Genomic DNA, 13,009 nt, shown 5'->3' with positions numbered 1-13,009 from the left:
AAAAAGAAGAGAGAGAGAGAAGGGGGAAGGGAGGGTGGGAGAAAAGGCATTATCATTGCCATTTATAACTAGAGATCTCATAAGATTCAAAGAGATCTAAAAGTCACAAGAAAAAATTGTGGAATTAAAAGTGATGTTTTCTAGCTCTAATTCCAGTGCTCTTTCCATGGCATTATGTGATCTTCTAGAAAAGATCACAGATCTAGAATTAGTGAAATTGGGTCAGCAGAGATAACATAGAGTTTTATTATTCTGTTCTACAAAATGAGGAGAAAATCTATGGATGTGGATATGCAACATGGTCCACTGATAGCTATGTAAGATTTCTTAGGAAGGTAATTTCTTCAAACAAGTAGAAAGAGGTCTCCAATATAAACTGTGTGGAAATATATGGACAGAGTTTCAGGAATAAGGCATGAATGGGTTGCCAGCTGTAACACTGGAGAGAATATGTCAATGCTAAAATCATATATCAAAAAATGATCATCCCATATCATATTCCTTTTCCCCAATTATATTTTGTAACAACAATAATACTCAGCAAATACCTACTCACTTTTTTCTCAACTTTTATTCCCATAATATCAATTTCATGTAATTTCTTTTGAACTTTAGAACATTCAGAATGAAAGCAAATATTTTGATGAATCTTAAATTCCCTTTAGGATTTATGATGAATTTTAAATTATTTTCTCTTTGGCTATAGGTAGCAATAATAAATGCTAATATGGCTTTCTGCTCCTACCAGGATATTGTAGGACAAATTTGGATGCTCTGGGGATACGGAATAATTTAAAATGCAAAAAAGACAAATTTATTGCTATTCTTTTCCATTCCCCCAAAATTAGAAAATTCATTTTCTAAACCAAATATGAACTGTTTTTATTATTCCCCCTAACAACTTTGTAGGGTAAGCACAAACCTAACTAGAGTAAATTCCAATAACTGTACCTTTCTCTCCAAATTAAACAAATAATTTTTTTAAATGATCCTAAAGTCTTATCACTTCTGTTCCAATAAAGTCCAGGTTTCCTCAGGAATTATTAGCAGAGAGAATGGTGGTTTCTAAGTGATTATGTTCATAAACCCTTCAATAAGATTATAGAATTTTAGAGCCAGTAAAGACATTATAGATCATTTAATTCAACCTGATCATTGTACAATGAATCTTGTCCTCAGAACAAGAAAAGTCAAAGATTCATTGCAGTCCATAACACCAAAAATCTAAAATAAAGTGACTTGTCTACATCACAGGGTTGGTCAGCAGCAATTATAAGAATAAAAACGTAGCTCTCTTCTAACTCCTTGACTGATGCTTGCCAGACTACACTGTTCTACCTATGGAATAAATCCTCTGTGAGTGGACCTGTTTTCTGGCTTATTTCTTTCTTAGGGGATGCCCTATAATTTCCCCTACTTGATGACATCCTCCTTCATCATTGTCATTAGACTCCTCAATCATTCAACTCACCTTGGTTCTCCTTTTGATAGCAAATCCCTGTATTTAATTTGTCCCATTTAAAAGATCAAGTATAAGAAGTAAGGCCATAAGCTAAAACCCCATTACTTTACTCTAAAAAAAAAAAAGATTTGACAAGCAGTCTTGAATAAACAAAAAACTTTTTAAAAATGTATTGGTTTTATATTGACAAGATTATTTTAAAATGTTTGGTATTATAAAGCTTTTAAAATTAATTGACTATAAAAGAAATTAAGACAACACTGTACTCATCTCTTGTCATCCTTTTAGAGCCAGACTTCCTAATGAGGGGACTAGCTACCACAAAGGTATTTGTAGATAGATTTCAAAAGATCTGTGAAGTTAGATGAGGAAAAAAAATAAAAACTGCACCTACAAAGATTCTTTTGTAATCCTATGTAATTTTATGCAATTAATAATAAATTAAATTATGCAATTTTATGCAATTTTTCTCAGAAACAATCCCTAGTAGCCTAAAAATCAGAGGTATGTACAAACAGAGTGGAACACCTGAAAACTAGTAGGTCCTCCAATCAGTAGAAGACTCCAAAGCTAAGGAAGGAGTCTTAAGGGATTTTTATTCAAGTACAAGTTATACCAGATGGTTTTTGGTGTCTCACCAAGACCAATTTTGAAGAAATCATGTTCAATAGACAATATTTCATTTTTTCCCTATGTATCCTATTGAATTTATTCATAATATGTGATAACCATAACTAGAAAGCCATTTGTGTCGCCAAAGTGAAAGGAGACTTAGACTAGAGATTTAGACTGGAAGTCATATTGAGCAAAGCAGAGAAGAAAGTAGTTCCAAAGGTTAAAATTTAATTCAGTTTCCCTGGAAAATGAATGGATGCCCATCAATTGGAGAATGGCTGGGTAAATTGTGGTATATGAATGTTATGGAATATTATTGCTCTGTAAGGAATGACCGCAGGATGAATACAGAGAGGCTTGGAGAGACCTACATGGACTGATGCTAAGTGAGATGAGCAAAACCAGGAGATCATTATACACTTCGACAACAATATTGTATGAGGATGTATTCTGATGGAAGTGGATTTCTATGACAAAGAGACCTAACTGAGTTTCAATGGATAAATGATGGACAGAGACAGCTACACCCAGAGAAGGAACACTGGGAAACGAATGTGAACTATTTGCATTTTTGATTTTCTTCCCGAGTTATTTTTATCTTCTGAATCCAATTCTCCCTGTGCAACAGGAGAACTATTCGGTTCTGCAAATATGTATTATATCTAGGATATACTGCAACATACTTAACATATATAGGACTGCTTGCCATCTTGGGGCGGGGGGTGGAGGGAGGGAGGGGAAAAAATGAAACATAAGCGAGTGCAAGGGATAATGTTGTAAAAAATTACCCTGGCATGGATTCTGTCAATACAAAGTTATTATTAAATAAAATAAAATTTAAATTAAAAAAAATTAATTCAGTTTCCATCCTTTTCTCAGGTCTCTCAGAAAGTATTATATTAAATATTGAATATTCAAATATTGAAAAAATTCAATAAATATTATTTGAGTTGATGCAGTTCAACACCTCCATAATTAATATCCACATTTCCAAATAACAACTGAATGATAACAATATCACAAGTAAAAGTATCTTATATTATCCTGTAGTGGACATTTCCTTAGACTTAAGAAATGGGAGTAACCCTTTTTAAGTGTCTGAAAGTAAGCATGGAGACTGAGGCAATCTATTCAGGAATTCTGAAACAACTAATAGATTAATAATGAAGTATTTTCACTGCTCCCAAAATATCACTGGGTAGAAGAAATAGAAGTTAAAATGCAATGGTGTAGCAGAAGAAACTAAATCAAAACATGAAAATATTGTGTTTGTGCTCTTTCTTTGATTCTTACAAACATCTGTCAACAAAATGATACATCATGAAAATGAACTTCTGCGATATCAAACAATTCTTTTTCATTCATGAATTTAAAGAGTGGCATAAAACTCAAAAGTAATACTTAAGATAGGATTTCAGAAAGACTGCTGGCTATTTAAGTCATCTAAAATACAGTATAGTTTTTGCTTCTATTTTTAAAATCTCTTTACAAACTTTATAATTTTGCAAATGACTCATTCTAAATAAATATCAAGTATTTATTAAGCACCTATTGTCCCTCAGGAACTGTGCTAGACTGTAGAGACTGAAAAGCAAAAATGAAATAATCTATACTGTCAACAGTGTTTTTAGCTACATATCATCCTTATTTTCAATCAAAACTCATACTAATAGAAAACCACAATGTGCTTATATATTTGTATGATGATACCTGGGAAATAATTTTTGAAATAAGGGAAAGGCTGCTACTATATTGGGTAGCTCTAAAGGGAATTTATAAAGGCATAAAACAAAAGCACATACGATGAGAAGCTGTGCCTTGGTCTGACACTACCTATGGTAAGCAGCAATCTCATCTAGAAGAATACAAATGAAATAATGAAGTATGCATGAAGCCTTCTTGGGAGAGATGGATAGCAGGGAAGGGGAAAAGAATAAAACAAACACTACACAGCAGAGAACAAAAGAAAATCTACAAGAAAGTAAAAAAAAAAAACATGAGTAGCTTTAACACAAGGTATATTATTTTTATATAGGCTTTCTTGAAATGGAAATTTATTTTTTCATATTTTGAATCCTCTCCTATGTTCTGCTGCATACATGGCAATTTTTTCTGTTCTTTTTTCTCTTTATCTCTATTTTCTTTTCTTTTTCTTTTTCTATTTTGTATTTAAGTTTAAATAAGTAATTTTTAAGTTTAAAAAAAGAGAAAGAAAATAACCACTGATTGATGTCCACAAAAAACAATTAAAATACAGCACAGAGATAATGGTTCTCTCTAATTTTTCCAGCCTATTAAGGAAACATTTTAATTTTGTTCTTTATTTTTTCTTATCTTAGACAGAATAGGTATTTTAAATCGTAGCTGAATGAATAAATAAGTGAATACCAGGCATTGTGGGATTATATATTGTATTTACTACTAAATAATACCTTAGTCATAGTGTTTTAATGCATAATGTATAATTTTCTAGAGGCCTTCAGCTTCTTACTTCTGTAGAGTTTTTTTTTTAAAAAAAACTCAACTAAAACTAATTCACTGTTTAAAAAAAACATGTATGTTACCTCATTATAAGCAACTGAAATAAAATATTTGGGTTTTTGCAAAAATACCTTTTCCCCTGGAGTCACAGAAATTCTCCATATACAGTGAGTATAGGAAGGATAGCCATTTGGAAATCCCGGAGAAGAAAAGTTGCCAGTAGACTCCTGAAGTGTTTCTCCACATGCTGAAAGAAATAAGATGAGGTAAATGAAGACTATTCCATATGCCCCAGGAGGAGAGCAGAAGTGCCTTCTTTCTGGTATTCTGTCAGATTTTTAATTCAATTCAACATCACTATAGACACATTCTTTGGTATTGAGAATTTTAAGAAATAAATAAGAATTTTAAAAAATAAAAATCATTTTCTTTGTAAAATCACTTTCTTTTATATTTTATATTACTACAATTTCCATACATAAATGTGCTGAGTAATTGTTAAAGTTCTTCTCTAATTCTAATGCTTCATTTTGGTACACTTGATACAGAGCTATCCCTGGGAAGGCCTACTGGGTATGCCAATGGAACCAAATCTCCAACAATACTATCAAGAAAGGCTGTAAGGTTGCAAATATAGGCTCAGTAATTTATTATTTGTTTTCCAAGAACTAGCTTTGGTCAACTCAGAGAAGTTTATCATTTGAATGTTGGCTCCATGAGGATGAAATTTAGAGACAATTCATGACTTGACAAAAATTCAAAATGGTTTCGAGGCCCAACTGTTACTTTTGCCATTCTACAATGGCAATATCAAAATGTGAGAAGTAGATCAATAAAGGCTAAGGCATGGAAGGATTGTAATGTGCTTTGGTGGAAAGAATCATCCAAATGAGAGAATCTGGATTCATTGAAGTATCAAAATCTTAATGCTGTACATGTAAACCATAAAGCAGGACTATAGCATTAAAAATGTCATTTTCATAAAGGTTTTGTTAATGAAAACACTTTAAAAAGCATTCCACAAATTGTTCAAATAGGATCAACATTTTTGAAATTCAGTTCATGGATCTATCTACTCTCCTGTACTTACTATTATGCCTATGGAGCATAGGATCAAAGTAATAGCTTTATTTTATACGTATGCTGCACTATTCATTGGAAACCAGAGATCTACTATTCAAACCCTGACAAAATCACAAGTATGAATTTTTAAAGAATAAATTTATTATGTATTTTCATATCAATTATTTTATTTGTATTAACAACTTTGTGAAAAAGTGTTATTCATCCATTTATACTCTAATATACATTCTCTCTCCCCTCCTCAGCCCAATTAATCTCTTTCCCTGTGATTAGAGGAACTATTTGGAGGCTAAAGACTATATATTACCTGATAAAACTTTGTCATCACTGACTTCAGTAAGTGACAATGGACACTCAACAATTAAGAGCAAGGAAGTATTTATTTATTTATGTATGTATTTATTTTTTCTTTTTTTAATATTTTATTTTATTTTATTTAATAATAACTTTATATTGACAGAATCCATGCCAGGGTAATTTTTTTACAACATTATAGCAAGGAAGTATTTAATTGTTCCAGCTGAATTGACAGTCAGAAGTATTCTTCTCTGTAGACTTTAATCATCCCTTTTCGCCAAGCTGCACTACCCTATGTCAAGGCTTCTCCTTGAGTGGAAAACTAACTCCGGGACCTTGGGCTCTCCCATTAACACATGCACTGGCTCGGTGTTCTCAGCTACTACATAGTCATGTCACCCTGTGGTCACACTCCATTATATTAATAGTGTGATATACCAGTCTCAAAAAGCTGGTGAAATTTTAGGCACAGCATCTTAATGCCTGATGGTTTAATCTACCTTGATCTGACCCTAAGTAATATATGCTATGCTCATATTTGGAAAATACACAGGCAATCTATAAAGAAATTGTCTTAAAATTAAATAAAAGTAAAAACCACGGTCTCATGCTAAGAGCTGTATAATGTGTACTCAACCAATCAGTGACTGGTAGTCACTGATAGATAGTCACTGTAGTCACTGGTAGATAGAGTCATATTACCTTTACTGTGATAGCCAAGTGTGTGATATGGCAACTACAGCATCCTTCAAAACTATGTCCTGTTAGCTACTGGGCCATTTGCCAACCCCATCCCTTCTTATCCTGGAAGTTGCCCCCTCAGGGCAACAATAACTAAAATTAACCCTTAGTCAAATCAGCTATGCAGATATCATTAGGAACATTCTGCCCCAAATCCCTAAACACCCCCTGACTACAAAAGGTATCTCATAATGTCAAGCTTTCTACTATAGGGAAGTGACTGTGAGTAAGATTTTACTATCTTTCCTTTCATTTTAAATTGGACCGCATGAGTTATACATGTGAATAGACATATCTAGATAATGATCAAAATCTCAGATAATCATGTAATCTCCCCTAAAATTCACCCAATTTTTGCATTTTCCTATTATTACTCTCCACAGTCACCCATCTTTTCATTATAACATTAGCCTACTAACTTTATCCCTCATCCTAATCCATATACATTGCCAAGTCTTGTTGACTATTTCAGTAACATTTCAACTATCTGTCCCATTTTCTCTATTCACATACCTACCTCTCTGGTTCAGAACCTCATCACCTCTACCCTGAGCTAAATAAATATTTAAATTGGTTTCCCTGCCTCAAGTCTCTCCCCACTCTAAACTCTTCCCTACAAAGCTGGCAAAAAAGATATTAAATGGAATTATGTGACTGCCATGATCAACAAACTCCAGTGGTTCCCTGCTGCCTCTAGCATCAAGTATTATTTCATCCTTATTTTAAACTTTTAAAATTTTCTATTTAATATATGATTTACATTATAACTACATTATTATATAATTATGTAATGTCATATGAAATTATATATTATAGTTGTCAATATCTAGATAGATATAGATATTTAGAGATATATCTATGTATTATCTATATCTAACTCTATTTAATTTGTTTTAAAAAGTAAATATGAACATACTAAGAGTTCATGTGTAAAGATTTTTTTCCTGAGAGGAATACACAATCAGAAGAGTTTGGAGACTACTACTACAGATCAACCAGGAAATATTAATGAGTGATAATCTTGAAAGCACCACAGATATCCTGTATTGGATATTTCCTTGGAATTAAAAGATAGAAATAATCTTTTCTAAGTGTTAAATTATCAGCATAAAATGAGGCAATCTGAATTATTCAGGAAGTCTGTCCTAACTCCTGAAATAACAGTAAATTGTTTTCACTGCTCTCAAAATGTGACCAGGTAGAAGATACAGAAGTTAAAACATAACTGCCTGTGTGGAGTGGGGGGAAACATAAAAATTTCCTTTTAGTGCTGTCAACAAGATTATACATCATGAAAATGCTTTTTCTGGGACATGATCCTCCTCCTTCAGTATCTCTCAGTTTTAATGTTTCAGTTTTTACAAATGAGGAAGCTAAGGCTCAGAATCGTTGAGCTTCCTAAAGTCACACAGCTAACAAGTGTCAGGGTCCATTCTAAACTACTCCATAGTATAAAATGCATCATTTGGGAAATTGAGAGTCCTGGGTCCTAGTAAACAACTGTGAAATCTTAGCTGTGGTACTAACTAGCTTGTTGTTGTTTGTCTTTTTTTGAAGAGGCCCGTGACAGGGAGGTGCTGCTATGACATGCAGGTGAATTGCATTTAAGTGAGGGAGGGCCGTGCAAGGTTACCTGCCTTACTTTTCCCGCCAGAGCCATCTGGGTACAATGGCAAGATATAGAGCAGTATGAATGGAGATGGCCCAGAATGAAATTACTTAACCCCTCTGAACCTCAGTTTCTTCATTTATGAAATGAAGAATTTGGAATAAATAAACTCTTAAAGCAAAAGTATAATACATAGAGCTCACAATACTCCTAAGTGTGAAGGAAACTGATTAAAATGTATTTGGGGAATGTTTAACTAAATGAATTAAAATACACTTAAATATACATAACACTAATATGTACTTTTCTTAGTCAATGTGTGGCCCACAGGGATTCATATATATTAAATTATCATCTGTATCTCCTCTACAACCCCTTTTTCTTCATTCTTTGAATTCTTTCTGTTCTCCTGATTGATGGATTCCTTGTCAATAGCTGATAAATATCTATTAAGTATATGTTAGACACCATGCTAAGTATTTGGAATAAAAAAAGATAGTTCCTGCTCCTACAAACCAAACAGAGCATCTGGTTGCCAAAGAAAGGGGGCTTTGGGAGTCATTTAATTTTTAGCAAAAGCCCAGCTATGTTTCACTTCATTCCTGACTCTCTGGCTATCTTTCCCTCCCTCACTCTTTCTTCTCCATCACCCTTCCCTCTAGTTCTGGAATCATAAGACTTAATCAGCTATGTTTCTGTTCTTGAATCACTGTAACTTTCTAGAACAAAGTATCCTTTGCATATTGTCTCTCTCATTAGAACGCAAAGCTCCCTGATGATAGGGACATATATTTTTGTATTTGTATCCCTAGTCTTAGCTTGGGACATACTAAGCATTTGGAAGCGTTTTCATCCATTCACTGAAAAGGAATGGGATAATGACCAATATTTTTAAAGTCCTTGTCAATTATAAAAAGTCTATGACTTTGTATATAACAACAAATGAAGCAAAATTTAATAAGTATTTAAGAAAAATATATCAAAGTATCACCAAACATGAAATCCCTACTCCTGACACAAATAGGTTTCAAAAAATCACAAAACAACTAAGAATTTTTTAAGACTCACAAATATAGATAGTTCAAAAGTCTGCATATTAGAGATTTCTATTTTTCAAAAAATTCTTGCCAATCATATAACTGATTGAGGAATGCCTAATAATTCCTTCCTCTCTAAAGCTGTCCAGTTTCTTGTCAGCATTGTGGTTAGAAAACAATGTTTTCCTGTAATTTCAGTAACTGCATCTCCATGGCTGTCTGGTTTGAGTGATGGATTATTCCAGGACTTTGTAAAAAATCCTCAATACACAAATCCTGACTGACTAGTTTAAGCAAGAGGTATGGTCTGAGCATGGCTTAATTGGATTGCTGACCCCTAAACTCTCTTGAATATCACCTCTTATCATCATCATCAAGTGGGACCTCCACTTGTCACTAAATCATCTTTTTGACCTTCATTGTTGTGGGTTTTTTTAATTTGCTGATTTTGCAAGTGTTATTTTGAAAAGGAAAATATAAGACTGCTTCCCTGACAATGTAATCAAAGCTGCAATGTTTTCAAATTACATAGCTACAGCTCCCAGCAGGTGAATCCTCCTTGTCTCATCAAAACCTCAATGAATTATAAATGATCTCAAAAATTTTGAGTTAAAAAGAAAAAAGGAGAAGATGACATTGAAAATATAAAGAACAGGGATAGAGGTAGAAACCCTACCTCTATTATGCCTAATATAATTATAATTGGACGAAAAATATTAACTACATAAAATATTAACTATAACATGGGAAGAAAAAATATTGATTCTGATTAGCAGAACATTTGCAGAATTAAATAGAAGATTCTTAAGGTCATATTAACACAATTCTGAGGCTCATCACATTCCCAAAAAGCCTTTAAAACTCTGAAGATATTTGGTAAATATTAAACAACAGTAATTCCTGGAGAATTGGGGAATGGTTAAAGTCTTATTTATGAAAACAATGTGCTTCTAAACAGGAAATATGTCTTCTCTTATTGTCTCTACTTACAATGCTAAATAACAATTTGGAGATGAGTGCGGATCAGTAAAAACACTCTAGCTATAATTAACAGTAGTCTAAAAATAAACTCTGTAATGATCAAGAACTTCCTCAAACCACAGAGAATGGACTGGATTTCCCCAAAGCTAAATTCTTTGAAATTAAGGCAAATTGGTCTCTTGGTCTCAGAAGAAAAAAAAGCCATACTGATTAGGGGAGAAAAAAACTTTATATAAACTTTGTAGAAGCAGTAATTTTTAAAAATGCATTTTAAAAACCTGATTATATTTATTAATATGCATGTACATAGAAAGTTATGAGTATACATTATATATATACATACATATTATGTATATATGCATACAAATTATTCCTAGAAAACTTTTAAATCCCAGGTTCAGGCTGCTGACAACTAATGCTTTTTAAGGCTCCTTTATTAACAAGTACCATGGGAATACAAATTAATTTTAATAAGGAACTAAGAAAAACAACTCTTATGGTAAATTTACTATGACTATATACATAGATACATGGTAAATATGTTTCCAAAGGCAAAAATCATCACTTCTTGTGGGTAATTTAAGTCACACATTTTTAATCCTTAATTAGTTTTCTTTAAATCTTAAAATACTCCCAGGCCACAGTGACTATCATGGCCTTGGAAATACATTAGCCTATTGAAAATAGAATTAGCATGCTAATACTGTTGTAATGATAACAATATGATTCTACCCCAACAGAACAGATGAAGTGGAAAGATTGACATATGTGGAGTCATAGAACCTTGATTCAAATTGTAACTTTCCCACTTAACAGTTTAAGTATGAACAAATCACTGAAGCTCTCTAGCCTTCCCTTTCTCAACCACTGAAATGAAGTGGTTGGTGAAAACAATAATATGAAATAAAACAGTGAAAAACTTAAGAAGCTTAATGAATTTGCTGACTTGTAATGATTTTAGAAGACAGGCTTCTCAACTCCCAAAAGAGAGGGACAGAATGAGAAATACATTTTCCAGCTCAGCCCATGAATTTATTTGTTTATCTGGAAGACTGTATTTGTAACAAAGGAAGGTTTAGGAGTTAGAAAGGAGGAAATGAAGGAAAAGACAGAGAGAAAGTGACAGAGAGAGATAGGGGCAGAGAAAGAGACACAGAGAGACAAAGACAGAAAAAAGAGACAGAGAGACAGGGAGAGAGAGAAAGAGAGGGGAGGAGAGAGAAAAGAAGGGGGAAGGAAGAAAGGGAAAGAAAGAAAGAATGGGAGAAAAAGAAAGATAGAACAGCAGAAAGAGTGAGAAAGAAAAGGGGAGACAATCAAGGAAACATTTCCAAAAATACACAGAAGAAAGAAATTAGAAGGAACATCAGAAGGAGTCGTAATTTAGAAAATTGATTATATTAAGCAGTTAAGTGACTTTGGTCAACATTTGGTAGAGCCACCTCTTGAACCCTGATTTTCCTGGCTTCAAGACCAGTTCTTAATATGCTCCTTCAAAGATATAAAGGTAGGGAAATCAACATATATGTAAGTTGTTACTAATTTTTACTGTCTTTTTTGTAGCAATAAACTTTTTTTTATTATTTTCAAGGGAATAAATGAATTCAGATGACATCAGCTTAGATCTTCTCTTTTACACTTTCCAGTTCTAATTCAATGTTTATTAAACAAATAAGCCAATTCTCTGCTTTGGGGGACCACTCCAAAGCAAGGAAAATGGGGAGTTGATAATTGTTCATTTTAAACAAATGTTTCCTTCACAAGTACTTTCCCTAGTCATTTTTTTCATAAAGTTTCAGAAAGTTAGAAAAAAATGAAATCTAAGCAAGGGAATTAAGAAGGGAGAATTGGATAAAGATACATTGTGATAAAGAAAAGCAAAAAAGCAGAAACCAGTGCCCTTGAATTACATTCATAAGATTCATAAAGAGAAATCAATAATTCTGCTAGATGATGTAATATTTCTTTTGCATATTAAAGATTTCCTAAAACAATCTAACATATTAAATACAAACCTAATACAAAGATATTTCTTTGGAACACAGTTGAAGCAAGAGGATTTTAGGGAAACATATGGAGGTGCCTCCAACTCACTCCACGTGTATAAATACTTTGTCAAGGAGAAAAAGAAAAACACATTATTCAATGAATTTTTGTAATAAAAAACACATCCCATATGATGAAAAGCAAAGATTCAGAGATCATTTTAATAAACAAATCATAAAATTATTGTTGCTCACAAATTTCAAATGTGCCTTACAATCAGACTTTTTTTCCCCATATTGCCAAGGAGAACTGGATTTCTCCCTACCCATTCCTTCTCCCCAAGACTCCTGAACTAGTCTGCTAGAAAAAATGGACATTCTTCAAATTAAATAATCTTCATCTCCATAACTGTACATATATATAAAAGGATTCATTGCTTTCCCAAAGTGGTAAGAAAACTATATTAATGACACATGTTTAAGAAAGATTTAAATACAGATTACCTGAAATTCTCAAATACATAGTCTTACCTATATGTTAAATTACAATTTTTCTTCTTTTAGGAATACTTCTTTATACTGTGGAAATATTCCACAGAAAAATGTTAATATCCATACTACATTAAATTCCAAATCCACTTTTTAAAATTCCTTCTCTATTATGTTTCTTTAGTAACAAAGAACACATATAGATTCAATAACAAAGCCCCACACTTCT

General features: G+C 32.7%; 1 protein-coding gene across 1 annotated transcript in view; it reads right to left on the bottom strand.

Annotated features, from left to right (window-relative positions):
* Window positions 1-3,625: 3,625 nt before the first annotated feature.
* LOC127541411 (tolloid-like protein 1) overlaps window positions 3,626-13,009 on the bottom strand; it is a 172,337-nt gene continuing 162,953 nt past the window's right edge. The window contains exons 9-10 of the mRNA XM_051966691.1: window positions 4,690-4,805; window positions 3,626-3,661 (exon numbers count right to left, since the gene is read on the bottom strand). Of these exons, the coding sequence (XP_051822651.1) occupies window positions 3,626-3,661; window positions 4,690-4,805 (152 nt within the window). The remainder of the gene's footprint in view (window positions 3,662-4,689; window positions 4,806-13,009) is intronic.

Source organism: Antechinus flavipes, chromosome 6, assembly GCF_016432865.1.
Source record: "Antechinus flavipes isolate AdamAnt ecotype Samford, QLD, Australia chromosome 6, AdamAnt_v2, whole genome shotgun sequence".
NCBI classification, from domain to species: domain Eukaryota; kingdom Metazoa; phylum Chordata; class Mammalia; order Dasyuromorphia; family Dasyuridae; genus Antechinus; species Antechinus flavipes.
Note: the sequence above shows the minus strand (reverse complement) of the source record. Positions and strands in the feature narration are given on the sequence as shown.